General features: G+C 34.1%; 1 protein-coding gene across 2 annotated transcripts in view; it reads left to right on the forward strand.

Annotated features, from left to right (window-relative positions):
- GNAT3 (G protein subunit alpha transducin 3) overlaps positions 1 to 17,037 on the forward strand; it is a 139,005-nt gene that overhangs the window by 91,855 nt on the left and 30,113 nt on the right. For both annotated transcript variants that reach the window (XM_037066166.1, XM_037066167.1), the window contains exons 2-3: positions 9,389 to 9,431; positions 15,404 to 15,545. In XM_037066166.1, the coding sequence (XP_036922061.1) occupies positions 9,427 to 9,431; positions 15,404 to 15,545 (147 nt within the window). In that variant the 5' untranslated portion in view covers positions 9,389 to 9,426. The remainder of the gene's footprint in view (positions 1 to 9,388; positions 9,432 to 15,403; positions 15,546 to 17,037) is intronic.

Raw genomic sequence — 17,037 nt, forward strand, 5'->3', positions numbered from 1 at the left:
CATTATCAAATTGAAGAAGAAAAATCAACATGACCTTAAAAGGGTAAGCAAGCACACAATCACACACACTATAAGTAAACTTATTTTATTCATTTCCATTAAAAACTCTTATTAAACTAGATAGAGAAGGCAATTTCCTTAACCAGAGAAATGGCATGTACAAAAACCTACAGCAGCTATCATACTTAATGGGAAACATTTAACAGTGTTGACTACTGATAGTGAACGAGGACTTATGATGATTAATAGGAATTACATAGTTTCTTGACCTTGATCTTTTCCTTTCTGATGTTTTTTCAAAGAGTTGAGTGAAAGTGGGTAAGACAGCATTTCACAATTGTGTAAGATTCAAAGTTTGGAAGGAAGGATGTAGTGACAGACAAGGACAAAATTCCAAGTGATCTCAACAAGCAGAAATATTTGACCCAAATGATCAAAGTAGAGTTTAATTGACATCTTTAATCAAGATTCAAAATCAGTTATACACATACAATATGTGGAAGAATCTATTGTTAAGAGGTGATGTGAAAAACAAATTAAAAAAATTTAACCGCTACGAACTCAATATGAGAGTTTCATAAACAATGTGATTAAATTACAAAAAAAAGGATAAAGAAAGCAAACTACTCATGATCCCCATTAAGAAAAGTGATCAATTTATTTATTTATTTTTAAGATTTTACTTATTTATTTATTTTTCCAATTCTTATTTTATTTATTTTATTTTTTAACATTTTTATTGTTGTTCAAGTATAGTTGTCTGCCTTTCCCCCCAACCCTGTCCACAACCCCAGCACTCCCCACCTCCCTCCCCTGTTTCCACCCCTCATTATTGTCCATGTGTCCTTTATAATTGTTCCTTCAGACCCTTCACCTTTTCCCCTACAACCCCTCCCTTTTCCCCTCTGGTCACTGTCAGCTTGTTCTCTATTTCAGTGTCTTTGGTTATATTTTGCTTGCTTGTTTGTTTTGTTAATTAGGTTCCTGTTAAAGGTGAGATAATACGGTATTTGTCTTTCACTACCTGGCTTATTTCACTTAGAATAATGCTCTCCAGTTTCATCCATGCTGTCTCAAAGGGTAAGAGCTCCTTCTTTCTTTCTGCTGCATAGAATTCCACTGTGTAAATGTACGATAGTTTTTTGATCCAGTCGTTTACTGATGGGAACTTAAGTTGCTTCCAGCACTTGGCTATTGTAAATTGTGCACTATGAACACTGAGGTGCATGGGTCCTTTTGGATTGGTGTTTCAGCGTTCTTAGGATATAATCTTAGCAGTGGAATTTCTGGGTCAAAAGGCAGGTCCATTTTTAGTTTTCTTAGAAAATTTCATGCTCTTTTCCATAGTGGCTATACCAGTCTGCAATCCCACCAACAGTGCACTAGGGTTCCCTTTTCTCCACAACTTCTCCAGCACTTGTTCTTTGTTTCTTTGTTTATGATAGCCATTCTGACTGGTGTAAAGTGGTATCTCATTGTGGTTTTAATTTGCATCTCTCTGATAGCTGGTGATCATTAGCTACTTATTTATTTTTTTGAGAGGGGGGAAAGAGAGAAAAAGAAAAGAGGGAGATATAGATCAGTTGCCTCTTGTACACCAGGAACAAATCTAGAAGCCAGGCCTGTGCCTTGACCAGGAATCAAGCCAGCAACATTGTGCTTTGTGGGATGATGCCCAACCAAGTGAGTCACTGTGATAGGGTAAAAGTATTCTATTGGGTTGGCCAAAAAAATGCATTTAGTTATTTTCCATAAGATAGCTTTAGTAGTGCTTACTTGTCCTTAACTTATTATGCTTTATTATTTCAAGAAAGGTAAAAACACAACTGAAATGCAAAAAAAAAAATTGTGCAATTTATGAAGAAGGTACCATGATTGATCAAACGTGTCAAAGTTGTTTGCGAAGTTTCTTGGTACTATGCATTTTGGCCAAATAATTCTTTGCTGGGGGGCTTTCTTATACATTGGAAGATGTTTAGTAGCACCCCTGGCCCCTACCCACTAAAGCCAATAGTAGGAGATAGCTGACACACTCAAAATATCCAAATCAATTAAGTTACTGGTGAAAATAAAAAATGTGTGTTTTATTTTAAGGAAAAAAGTGAATGTACTTTTTGGCCAACCCAATGTTTAGATACAAGTACCATGAGCAAGGCACAACCAGGCTCTATTCCTGCTGTACTACATCAGAGTATCAGTGCTGTTGGTGAATCCCCTGGTATCAACAGCAAAATTTCAGTGCCAGGGTTTCAAAAGGTCATTGGCTTTTGTGTGGAGTGTGTTTCAGAGGGTAAGGGTATAAAATTCATGTGCTAGAAGAAAGGGTTAACAGAGTGGAATATTTTATACTCAAACATATCTTAGTAAAGGGAGCTTGCTTCAAATACAGGAAAATGTTGAAAGCTCAATATATGTTAGTATGTTCTAGGTATTGTATATCTGTAATTTAATCTTCCCAAATTCTAAGAGGCAGATATTAGTAATTCTTTTATTTAAAACAGATACTGACTCTCTGATTAAATGTCATCATAGCACCCTGTCTTATGTCAGAAATGAGTGCAAGTTCATATTTATTTAATTCAAAAACATGAGTATTTTTCTACCCTAAGCCTAGAATACTTGTCATATTGCAGAGACAGATACTTTTGTCATTGCTCCACGAGAAAGAGTAGAAAAAATAAATTGATTCAAAAAAGACTACCTTATGAATCTTAAGTGCCAACAGTTACAAACAGGCGACAGACGTTGTATGTCTGTGAAAGTACACTGCTTTCATGTTGATTTAAAATAAGTGAATTTAAAATAATTTATGTGTCTAAGTCCTTTCGATTTGACATCAGTAGTGCATAGTTAAAAATAAGCAACATTAAGGCAGTAATATAGGAGTTAGGAGACCTCATTTCTTTGCCTTAAATTAAATCTGGGATTTTGGATGAGTATTGTAATCTCCGCTAATCACTTTTCTTACACTAGATTGAAGACATGCACCTAGCTGGCTGATTTCTAAGGTTTCTTTCTACTGTGCTATTAGTGATTTTAAAAGTGCCTACGAAATGTTTTATGCATAACAGTAAGGAGTCAATGTGTTTATTTTCACTTTTCTTCTTTTAACAAGTTGTATCAAATGAGCATTCAAGCCTTGACTTTGTTCAGTTGAAGTTCAGTTATAGGTATAGATAGCGTGAGGCTTTAAATTTGTTTTGGTATTTGTAAATAGAATGTGGCACAAAAATTCCTAATTTATTCTTACTAAGAGTAAAATAATTTATGACTATTAAAATATAAATTAAGTATAAATTTAAATATTTAATTAATTAAAACATTTATTTAAGGAAATATATGCATATTTTGTTAAAAGTCCATTGTACCCCTAGACCCAGAATATAATTTTAGTGATTACTACAGTTTGGAAGGAAGAGGTTTTTTCAGGATATCCTCAGCTTATGTGAACATGCTGCTCTGGTATCTATATTTGGCCCTACACATGATCTAATATTACAAAAATGAAAGGGTTATTGTGAACTAAGACCTAGAATCATTGTGAGAATGGGACTCAATAATTTATTTCTGAAAAGTTTTGCAATAGAGTTCCAAATAATAAATGAGATCTTGGAGAAACTGGCTTTTCTTCAGGAATTTTGTTATGTTAGACAAAGAAGTCACTGCCAAAAAACAAGGAATAATTCAGATACCTTTTGTAGAGATTTCCAGTGGAAATATAATGTCCTATATACAGTTTCACAGGAAAACAATAAGCTATTTAAAAGGGTCAAAGACCATATATGAAGGACCCATGGACAAAGACAACAGGGTCGGAGTGGGAGGATCGAAAGTGGAAGGTGGGGGTGGATAGGGCAGGGGAGAGTAATGGGGGAAATGCGGACAACTGTAATTGCACAACAATAAAAAAATGCTTACTTATTCTGCTGACCTGAGACACATCATGATTGACCAGCTAAATTATAAAGAATCCTTCTACAATAACATGCCACCCAGCCTCAGAAATACTTTTGGAATCTTGCCAGGTGGCATCAGTATGATTACCTACAGACCATATTTATTAAGTATAGAAAATCATTTTGAATGTGCCTTAATTCTCTGACACAGTCAAAAGGTCACTTTGCTCTGCAACAAGTTATGATAAAATCTGATTAGCCAGTCATACAGAATGAATATAATAAATTTTGGTTGTGATTATTTAGATTTTTTTAAAGATTTTATTTATTTATTTTTAGAGAGAAGGAAAGGGAGGGAGAGAAACATCAGTGTGTGGTTGCCTCTCACTTGCCCCCTATTGGGGACCTGGACCACAACCCAGGCATGTGCCCTGACTAGGAATTGAACCAATGACCCTTTGATTCACAGACCAGCACTCAATCCACTGAGCAACACCAGCTAGGGCAATTATTTAGAATTTTTTAATGTATTCATTGTGTTTCTTAATTGATCCTGTGTTTGCCCATGGCACACATGCTAGTACAATTCTGGAAAATCATTTTACAATTTTTTTCTTATTCTCAAAGTAGATAGTTTACTTAAATACAAATTATCTAAATTACTTTCACTTCACTTAGAAATCATAGGTGCTATAACATTTAAGAAAATGTATTTGATGTTCAGAAATAAGACATTTTTTCTCAGTCTCAGAGTTACTCCAAAGTTTTTTCTTAATATTTACATTCTGATAGAAGAAAACACAATATTAAATGCACCCCCATGGACAAGTACTGGAGTTTTTATTGGGCCCATTGGTTTTCCTCCCATGTGCCTATAACTCTGAAATTTTTATACAGCAGAATTGAAAATTATATTACAAGAAGATATTCTTTAAATATGTCACCTGCATAGGGTGATGCTACAATTTCTAATATTAACATCTATTGTTAAAGAGTTTAAAGGACAGTTTTATAATCTTACTTAATAACTTTTCTTTCAAAGTGGTGCACAGCCTGGAGCAAAATAGCAAATTATCCAAAGCCAACAAACCAAGATATTGTACAAAGCTCACTGATTTGTTCTTACCACTCTCACAAACAAGTAATGCTCAGCCACGTAAAAGAATGTAGCCAGTTCTCTTATAAAAACTGATGAGGTGATATTATAATGTGATTTTTATGTTATTCTGAAATGTTTCTGTCTTGAACAAAGCAACCTCTATTAAATGAGATGGTTATGCCTGATTTGTCAGTTCGTGTTTGATCAGGTTAACAAAATGTGATATGTGATTAAGTTAACAGAATGTGGTTGATTTTGTATTAATCAATTTTGTTGTCAAATTGTACAATGTGTGGTACAGACCACACTAGCATAACAAGAATGTCAGAGGTTTACCCAAGAGGAAGGATCTGTGTATCAGCACCAGGTAGTGAAATATTATTTCCCATACCTTCACCACTCTGATTTCTTTAATATTATATATGGCAGACATCTATTTTATATAACTGCAGAAACTAGATACATTTAGATATGCTTGGGACAAAACAAATTTGCTATGAAGTATAGCTGAAGTATAGTTATAGCATTCATCACAGCTTTAAAAAATTGCAAATAAGGAAGAAACCTTTCAACGTGAAAAATGGTATGTAATACTAAGGGCAAGATGTTATTTTGTAAGTATGAATTTAAAAGTTTCATTTCTTTCATTGAGATTTTACTATTAGATACTCTTTTAGGCCCTTCAGATGCATCGGTGATAAAAATGACAAAGACTTGATGGAATTTTCCATGTAGTGATGGAAGAAATACAGAAAAAATTAAAAACGATATATGAATAATTTGTAAGTTAGTAGAATAAAAGAAGTTCAAAAAACATGGAGTAGAAAACGGAGGACAAATTGAGAGGCTGGGGGAAGATTTGACTTTGGGCAGTGGGTATAATGCAATATGATGAGTATCATAGAATTGTACATTTGAAACCTAGATGGAGGCGGAGGTGGAAACACTGTGCCCCCTCCCACAACTAAATTTAAAGACAGCGAAGTTTTAGAAACAAAAATGCAGCCCAAACAGTGAAAATTGAACTGTACGGAAGTCTGACAACAACAAACCACTCAGCCAGACCAGTAAGAGGAGCGGAGTCAGCGGTGTAGTGGGGTCAGGCTGGAAAGATCATTTGGTCGACCCACCTAGGAGCGGAGGTGGAGGCAGTTGGTGGATTCCAGGCATGGGGTGTCAACAGGTGGACAAAGTGAGGGCGCAGGGCAGCTGACTGACTTCGGTCACACATTTGTGCGCAGATAAACCAAGTGAAGGAACGAACAGTGAGACGGACTGCTCAGGCTAAGGCCCCGGCAACAGGAATTAGAGCCTGAAAGCGCCAACTAGAAAGACTTTCTCGGGGCTGAGGGGCCAGGAGAGGCTCCCAGGCTCACAGAGAGTTCCTTGGAGAGACCCACAAGGTCCTGGAGAGTACATGGGCCCACACACCTGGGAACCAGCACCAGAGGGGCCCAATTGGCTTGTGGGAAGCCACAGAGGGGACATAAATCTGAGAGAGAGAGTGGAGTGGAGCAAAACACCACTTTTTCCCCTCTCTGATCTGCCCCCAACATACAGAGTCACACCCCAGCAACTGGGTTGCCCCACCCTGGTGAACACCTAAAGGCTCTGCCCCTCATACATAACAGCTGCGAAAAGACCAAACATTATTACTCAAGAACAGCTCAAAGCCCCAGAGCCTATAATTCTAAGTGACCAAGAAATAGGCAGCTTTTCAGATGCACAGTTCAAACCACTGGTGATCAGGATGCTCACAGAACTGGTTGATTTTAGCCACAAATTAGAGGAATATATGAAGGCTAAACTGATTGAAATGAAGGGAAATGCACAGGAAACCAATTGTGATGGAAAGGAAACTGGGACTCAAATCAAGGGAGTGGACCAGAAGGAAGAAAAAAACAACCAAACAGGAAAGAAGGAAAAAACAAGAATTCAAAAAAATGAGGAGAGGCTTAGGAACCTCCAGGACATCTTTAAACATTCCAACATCCGAATTATAGGGGTACCAGAAGGCGAAGAGGAACAGCCATGAGTGGAAAAGTTATTTGAACAAATAATAAAGGAGAACTTCCTCAGTCTGGCAAAAGAAATAGACTTCCAGGAAATCCAGGAAGCTCAGAGAGTCCCAAAGAAGGTAGACCCAAGGAGGAACACACCAAGGCACATCATAATTACATTAGCCAATATTAAAATGAAGGAGAGAATCCTAGAAGCAGCAAGAGATAAGGAGACAGTTGCCTACAAAGGAGTTCTCATCAGACTGTCAGCTGACTTCTCCAAAGAGACCTTACAGGCAAGAAGGGGCTGAAAAGAAGTATTCTAAGTCATGAAATCCAAAGACCTACATCCAAGACTGCTCTATCCAGCAAAGCTTTCATTTAGAATGGAAGGGCAGATAAAGTGCTTCTCAGATGAGATCAAATTCAAGGAGTTCATCATCACCAAGCCCTTATTATATGAGATGTTAAAGGAAGAAAAAGAAGATAAAACATGAACAGTGAAAGGACAGCAAACTCACAGTTATTAAGAACCACACCTAAAACAAAAGCAAACTAAGAGGACAGCTAGATCAGGAGCGGAACCATAGAAATGAAGATCACATGGAGGGTTAGCACCAGGGGAGTGGGAGGAGGAGAAGGGGGGAGAAGGTACAGAGAATAAGTAGCATAGATGGTAGGTAGAAAATAGACAGGGGAAGAGCAGGAATAGTATGGGAAATACAGAATCTAAAGAACTTGTGACACATGGACATGAACAAAAGAGGGGGAATGGTGGGGGAGGGGTATGCAGGGTGAAGGGGAGTGAAGAGGGGAAATGGGACAACTGTAATGGCATAATCAATAAAATATATTTTTAAAAAATCTTATTAACCAATGTCACCACAATAATTTAATTTTTTTTAATTTTAAAAACTTAAATAGGGTAGTCAGAGTCCTCTGATCCAATATATATTCTGATATAATTTGAATGAAATTCATATCAGTTTTGCTTATGTAAAATCATTCTCAGTTTGGTAAAACAAGGCAGTTGACTGCTATGCTGGCATATTATATATTTCTATGTCTATTAGTTTTCCTTATTTTGGAATTTTCCTAGGATATTCTTAAATTGCCTTAATTGTGCTTTTCTGAAATCTGTCCAATATCAACTGGCCAACTGGGACTTAAAAAATGTCCTGTGACCCAACTTCTGAAACTTCCAGTAACATATCAGGCTTTTGCTCCTCTAAAAAATGCAGACATTGCTATGAGATGACTAAAAATTCACTCGTTAGCATTTTAGATCAGGACCTCGGTCAATACATTTTAATATCATATGTTTATTGATAATTGTAACCTGAGGGCACATGACTTTGTTTCAGTTGCAAAATACTGAGTTATCCTCAATATTTTAGAGATTTATGGGAAATTCTATATAAAAATTCTATAAACAAATTTGTATTATAAGACTTCATCAACTCTTGTTGACTCCCTGCTTTCCTCCTCTCTATAAAACCAGAACTTTCAAACTCAAAGAAGTTATCTGGATTGGCTCCTCCGCACTTCATTCCTCACATGTCTAGGACTCACAAATAAATAAAAACTAAAAAGTTTGTTTTTATACTCCATATCCTACATATTATAATATTTTTATCAAGTTCTCTCATTTTCACTCTTAGGAGTAATATTCAGTTTTAGTGTCTTTTCATATGTCAGCCATCCTTATACTGTTAATGATTTTAAATTTCCTTATATGAAACCTCCTGAGTCCCATTGCATTTATCTTATTGTTTAAAAGTATAATTGCTTTATAGGCTCTCCAGGTTTGCTTGCTGTTGTTAGCAACTTTCTTTGTTTAAACAGAATAGAAAATGCCTGCCTAGCAACACAAATATGATGGTGAAGACAAAAGTCCCTACTTCAATCAGAATAGGTTTTGAATAATTCTGGAAATAAAAAGTTATTGCTTAGATTTTGTATGTGGTTTATTGTTGCTGTTTAATCCAATAGGATATATACAGAAGCATGCTGGGAGAATGAAAGTTATCTAGAAACTGTAGAGTTTGGACCATTCCCTTAGGGATACAAATCCAGGAGATGTAATCTTTGCAAAATATGTTCAAATGCAGTAACAGGATTTTTTCCTGATGGCATGTGATTCTGGCTTTAGAATATATACTCTACCTTAAGTCCAACCCATCTCTGATGAGGTAGGTGGACTTTATTTTCTTCTGCTACACTGGAAAGTAAACACCTAATACATTTCAAGATTGACAGAAAAATTATTCTCCTGCTTTACATAGGACAGCTGTCTGTTAAAGATTTGCCCATGAGATGGTGATGCCATGGTTTTAATTCCTATGTGAATTTGGTGCGTATCAGTTGATAACACTACCATTTTTCTTTTGCAGGAGCAGGAGAATCTGGAAAAAGTACTATCGTTAAACAAATGAAGTAAGTATACAGGATTTTTAATGTTTAATATTTATACATCTAATTTGATCATTCTTAAAATAAATGCCTCTGGGGAATGCGACTAATAGTCTAAACCTGCGATTTTCAATCTGGTGTGCCATAAGAATTGTTTTTTTAATCCTTAGCCAGGGACATTTTTTTATTACTTATAGAGAGAGAGGAGGAAGGGAGGAGAGAGAGAGAGAGAGTAACATCAATGTGAAAGAGAAACATCAACTGGTTGCCTTCCCTAAGCACCACAGATTTGATGTGTGCCCTGACCTGGAAACAAACTCTCAACCTTTTAGTGTAAGCAGTGGTGTCCAACCTTTGGTGTCTCTGGACCACACTGGAGGAAGAAGAGTTGTCTTGGATCACATGTTAAATACATTGTGACACAGAACTACAAAAATTCTCGTAATATTTTAAGTAAATTAATGATTTTTCACCAGGCTACATCCATAGCCATCCTGGGATGCAAGTGGCCCATGGGCCACAGGCTGGATACCCCTGGTCCACGATGATGCTCCAACTGACTGAGAAATCAGGCCAGGGCACAAGTTTTTAAAACATGCAACACCTGACTATTTAGTCAGGAGTATTGACCTTTTTTTCTTTCAGATTGTCAAATTTAAAAAATGACAACTGCTAACACAACAATAGCTGTCCAATATGAATGCCCTGTGTTGAACCGTAAGTACAAGGTGGGACAAAGGAAGGTTTACAGTTGTTAGTACGTGAAACACAGTTTATTCTTGTATTTTCATTTATTAATTATTATGTTATTTCCATATGAATAACTGTGAACCTACTTTTGTCCCACTTTGTATATAGGGTCCTCTACCTAATAAACTTGCATCTTATTGGTCCCATCAAATAATTAGACTACATCTGATTGGTTAATTCCTAGTACCGGAATTCTTGCACACAATTAAAGGCACATTATTTTTTTAAAGTCACTTTGGAACAAAAACAGTAGCAAATTACTATCATTTTGGTAAACTAATAAACATTATACCTATTTTTCTGTCAGACTGGCAAAATACATATATTTTTGGTGTGACACAGAATTTTAACAATTAGTTTATGTGCGCCATGAGATAAAAGGGTTAAAAATTGCTGACCTAAATCACACAGAGCAGCAGAGCTGCCACAATTCCTATGCAAACATTTCTCCTATCTTTTAGCAGAAAGCATAGAATATGAGAAATATAATTTTCACTTTAAATTTTGCCTCTTTATAAGATAGACACTAAAAACAGTTATATTATAAATATATTGGTCTGAGTATAAACAGAACTTTAACATTGTGGTCATATGCCATAACATTTTAAAATATGTCAATAAATAATCCATTTTCAATTTAGGACAAAATATTTTTAACCTGACTGGTATTTTGTCTGCCTCAGAATAAAATGCATACTTAAATTTGTGACTATCATGAATTTAAATTTATTTCTGCATTTATTTTCTCTATTTGTTTCTTTTTAGAGAATCAGTAGACATGCATTTTCTAATGAGATAACACAAAACTGCTAGAATTCCAGAATACAATTCCTAAATGAATAAAATGGCAATTGATAAGTGGAAATAAATATGGCTCTATAATCACTAGAGAATACTGAAGGACAATTGTTGCTACAGGAGGAGATGATAATCATTTTTTATCTTATTTTTCATTGTATGGTCAAGGATCTTGGTCTTTGGCTCATATCATATGAGGGAATCATCTAAATCATAGCTTTTTTCTTTCTAGGTAATGCCATTTGGGTTGCATATCAACCAATATTTAAACCCTACTTTTGAATTCTATCACCTATATCTGTAACTATCTCCATTTTTAATAATCCATTTTTAATTAATTAATTAATTAATTAACTTTTAGAGAGAAAGGAAGGGAGGGAGAAAGAGAGAAAGAGAATCATCGATGTGCAAGCGATGCATCAGTTGGTTGCCTCTCACACACCCCTAACTGGGAACCTGGCCCAAAACCCAGGCTTATGCCCTGACTGGGAATCAAACTGGCAACACTTTGGTTTGCACACCAGCACTCAGTCCACTGAAAGACACCAGGCAGGGCTGTAACTAAATTTTTAATCTTTTCTCCTGTCTTTGAAGAACACAACTCCTCCATCCAGATCACTGGTCATATTGCTCTCGGGATCTCAGTTCCATCTTTGCACCCAAGTCATCGGGTAGTTTTCTAATGACATTACCACTGTGTTCACCTGTTCTTTTCTTTTCAGGTTATAATCATGCACAAATCCCTCTTATCCTTCTTATTTCTCCATTCTCTATGAGGTTAAATGCCATAAGAATAGAAATGACCAATTATTTGGCTGTATAAAAATAAAAACTTTTTAACATATTAAATCATAAATAAAATGAAATAGAAAATTTTTTTAAAATCTATAATAAATATGATAGATAAATTATTGAGATTCATAATATATAAAGATCTATAGATTGTTAAGAAAAACAATAAGCTGCCCAATATATGTAAATGTGATGAGACTACAGACAGTTCACAAAAGACAAAATTCACATATCTATTAAATGTATATATTTTAATTTAATCTCACTAATATAAAAATTAAAACAGCAATGGGCTGTTTTCCATTTTAATAGATTAACAAATAATAATATCAAAGTAATATTACCCAACAATGGTGATGTTTTGAGAAGTGAATATTTCTCATTACTACTTGTAAAATTATATCATAGCGAGTTTATAAAAATAAATTTGGCAATTATGCACAGTAATCTGGTAAAATAATTATTAACTTTTAAATATATTTTTAGAATTTTTAACAATAAAATAATTTAAATATGAAAAGTTATGAAAATAAAATAATACATATATGAAATATATGCACAAAGAGACTCACTTCCATCTTACTTAAAATATTAAGATACAAGACAGAATAAAATACCCTAAATTAAAATAAAACATAAGCAAATCAATTGTGAATTTATCAGATTATTCACCTTTAAGGTGCAATATTTTGCCTCCATCACAAGTTATATATATGTACATAAAATTTTTAATGGAAGAAAATACTAATGTTAACTGAAAAACCAAAGTACAAAATTCCATAAATATCTTTATCTCAACTATGACAAAATAGATAATGTTTCTAAAAACAAAAAACATATACCAACAGCGGGGTTTAAAGTTATATTGCATCTACACTTTGAATATTGCTGGATTTTTTACGCTATCTCCAATGAGCAAGAATCACTTCTATTAGTAAAAAAAAACAAAAAAACTAGTCTTCTGGTTCTTCCCCATCTCTCCTTCCTTTTCTCAGAGTCATTAAGGGATCGATAATGCTAGCTCTCTCAACTCTTCCAATTCCATTTACTTTCCAACCGTTTCCATGATTCTTGGACCTGGTGTGTCCCAGAGATTGCCCTTATAAATGTCGATTATAATCTCCTAATTGACATTTTTATGAAGTATTCATATATCTTTATTTTAATTCCATTTAACTTCATTGGGCTTTTCTATTCTAACACTGTAGCCTGGTTTCTCAGATAACTCTGTCTCCCAGTTCATCTCCTAATTCTGTACTGTATGCATTAGTCCCTAATTCTTTGACTAAATCTTAAATGTTGCTCTCACTAATACACTAGGTCCTCTTCTCTGCTCACTCTATATCTTCATCAAATTAAAAGTGGGGGAGTCCAATGATTTTTACTATCATCTTCAAGCAGACCGTCTAGAATATGTCTTTCAAACTCAGACACTTTGTCGAAACTAGGAAAAGTAGGTATATCTACCCCTATATTCTATGTATAGGTCCAAATAAGAATAAGCAACACCCACTTCAAATAAAATGTATGATTTTCTTTTTGAGTTCACTGTACTACATGCAGATGTTGTTGCTATACATTATCACACTTTCAAAAGTCAGACATGCTTTACTTTCCTGTAATCCAGTACTATCCAATAGCCATGCCCAATATTAAGCATTTAACTGGGGTTAGTGTAAGGAATTACATTTTTAATTTCTTTAAATTTTAACTGATGTCCAGTGGCTACTTTATTAAAAAGTGGAGTTCTGGTCGATATTTTGGGGGAAGAGGTTCTCATTCTGTTCATTGCATAATGGGATGTGTTACAGAAAATGCCGAGTAACAGCTTATTAATTTGAACAGAGCTAGGGATCAACTTGCAAGAACTTTATCTCACAGAAATAATTTATGCACCTCATAGAGAAACAAGTTGCTTAAAGTCCCTCTACAACTGGCCTTTCTAAATTCTGCCTTCATTATTTTGCTTTATGATAGATATTGCCTTACCCAATGGTGGAAAGAGAAGGATTAGAACTTGTGCCAGGATGAAAATCTAAATGCCCTCAAGTCTATTTGTAACTGGAATTTTGATACAATACTGTAATCAATATACCCATGTATAATGAGCATCCTTATTTTTCCCTCAAATATTTGGGCAAAAAGGTGTGTGTTATACATGGCAAAATATAGTAACTAAAATTATTTTTCCCATTTTAATTTTTGGCAAAGAACTGAAAATTATTTAATAAACTTTTTCCAAATCTATCTATAAAACATTTTACTGCATTTTTCATAGCCTTTAATAGACTAATTTATTCTAAGTTATTTATTTAATATAGAAAGATAAACATGGCTTTGTAGTATAACTATAATAATTATTGGCAATAAAATATTAAAATTAAAAAATAGATACAGGTACTGCCTTTACTCCCTTCACTGCAGAATCCTTTTACCTGAAGGTTTTAATGTCTTGGGAAATATTGTGTTCTTTTTTCCTCTAAGCTAAAATCTCTATGTGTGTGGATACAACACAGATCCTGAGTAATATGACATCCCAAATAATGCCTACTGAACACAAAGGATTTCAAAAGCAACAAAAAGCAATGAGCACATCATGCAATAAAAATAGAATAATTAGCATATGCAAAGACTTTAGTTTTTAATAGGTAAACCTTTTCATTTATTATTCTAAAACTATTAGTTAAAACATCTGAGTTCTGACTGAATGAGTGGAAGGAAAAGAAAAGTTCAGCCAAATTAGATGCCTGGGGATTTCAACGTTGGGTACTCCATGTCACGCACACAAATGGAATATTATGAGGAGTTTAATAGCCGGTAGCCCTAATTACTTCAATTTAAAAAAAACACTTTGTTTCTGCTATAAATAGAAAGCAGACACTCCTACTTTCTAGCATGTCTTAAGTGAGAGGAAAAGGCATGAATTTTAGAAAAATTACTTCTCTTCCTCTAGACATGTAAAAACTACAGTTTTAGAACTACATACGCAACTTTGTACTGGGAATCTGGAAATTTTTTTTTGACAAGAAATAAACTTTCTAAGAAAAATGCTCATAATTTACCTGTTTTTAATAGTGGTTTATCTAGAGTAAATCCTAAATGCTTTTTGTATTTAGTGTGAGGAGTAAGTGGTGCTGAGGTTTGGGAGTGAAATGTGGACCCTCTATAAATAGTGTCAACAATAAAAAAGAGAGAGAGAGAAACAGAAATGCATCAGACCAAAAATCCGAATGCTAAGGCTTACCATTCCATTTCAGACACACATCGTTCTCAGCTGGTCTGATTTTTTTTTTAATTTTAAGTGAACAAGGACACACGAAAAATATGTCTTTATTTGTTTCTTTTCAACCTAAGCAATATTAAACTTCTAAAATTCAGAAAAAGATAAAATAGTGTATTAAAACGCCAATGATAATAACATTCTAAAAATGATGTTCTTTGGTTAATTCCTTCATAAAAATAAATGAATTAAAAATCTAAAAAACATAAAATTGTTTAGATAGAGTTCATAGGATTGTGTATACATGGACAAAATTCTTCCTTTTTAAACAAATATATACTGTAATTTTATTGAAGCAAGTTATTATTGATGTGTTTTAATACTACAAAGTAATCAGTTGTTCAACTCACAAAAGCATTCCGTGTTTGTGTTATAGGATCATCCATAAGAATGGTTACAGTGAGCACGAATGCATGGAGTTCAAAGCAGTGGTTTACTGCAACACGTTGCAGTCCATCCTGTCTATTGTGAAAGCCATGGCCACCCTCGGCATTGATTATGTCAATCCTAGAAGTGCAGTAAGTATGCGAATAACGACACTTTTAGGTCCTACAATGGAGTTTGAGTAATAGAACAAGACTTAATAAATTTGTGGTACTAATCTATACCAAAATTTAAGAATAGGAAATATGAATTTTGGTAACATTAATTTTATTTAGTGTAAGATTTCCTATTTTCCTTTAAAGGAAACCTTTTTTGGATTGTGTGCTATAATCTTATTTAATATTGACTGTTCCTAGGAGTCAAACTTTGGGGTTGTCAAATAGTCAAGCTTTTTATTCCATAAAAATCAAACTGCAGTATCCCTACATTTATTTTCTTAGTTCAGTTGTGAGTTATTTCATGGAGATTTTTTAAAAATAAAAACACTACAATTATTATTGTTTAGTGATGATAACAAAGACTATGTGGCACAGGGAAACAATTACTTAATAAAGTATTGTTTTAAATAATTCAAATTATATGATTAATTAAAATGTTTCTATAATAAATATACTCAAGTAGTCATAGTTTTGTTAATAAAATAGCAACTAAGTTTCATTTTTCTTCTATTTTATGCTTTGCAATAAAAATATTTTATGTTAAAATACATTTAAAATGCACTTGCTTTAGAACAGTTTATGTGCAAGCATATAAAACCATCTTATTGACAAATGAAACATATAGTACTATCCCAAGAACAGTAATAGTTAGCCACATTTAAAAAAAAGAGGATATGTGTACAATTCATAGTAAGAACTCAACCATTTCCTTATTCCCTTCCAGGAGCAGTTGGCTGCAACTAGATATTAATTGAACTCTCCCCAGATTAATTCTTAGATACTTTGTTATATAAAAATAAAAACTAGAGAGGCACAGTACGGTAAATATGGAGAAAAAAGTGACATTTGTTCTTTTCTTTCTCACACTTGTAGTTTAGACCGTGTAAATTACCATTGGAGGCCATTAGGAAGAAAAAGAAATATTTTATGATGCTAAAGTTGTTCTTTTTTTCTTAAAACATAGTTGATATACAAATTATATGAGTTTTAAGTATACAATGTAGTCATCCAACATTTGTATACCTCGTGAAGTGATTGGCACAATTTGTATAGTAACCATTCACCATGATACAAAATTCATTTGATATTATAGATTATATATCTCTTATTTATTTCTTTTATTATTTTTATTTTTTATTTAATCTTTATTGTATTTTTCCATTAAAATTTAGTTTGCTTATACTGCCCCCCACTGCCCAGTAATCACACTATTTTCTGTGTCCATGAGTCCTTTTTCATTTTTGTTCAACCCCTCCACCCACTCACCTCCTCCACCACTAGTGGCAACCTGATCTCCATTTTTGAGTCCATCCCCATTTCCCTTGTTAGTTCAGTCTGTTCATTAGATTTCACATATGAGTGAATCATATGGTATTTTTCTTTCTCTGACTGGTGTATTTCACTTAGCATAATGTTCTCCAGGTTCATCCATACCATCACAAAGGGTAAAATCTTCTTTTTATATAGC

Source organism: Sturnira hondurensis, unplaced genomic scaffold, assembly GCF_014824575.4.
Source record: "Sturnira hondurensis isolate 20B ecotype Veracruz unplaced genomic scaffold, ASM1482457v3 Scaffold0016462, whole genome shotgun sequence".
NCBI classification, from domain to species: Eukaryota; Metazoa; Chordata; class Mammalia; order Chiroptera; family Phyllostomidae; genus Sturnira; species Sturnira hondurensis.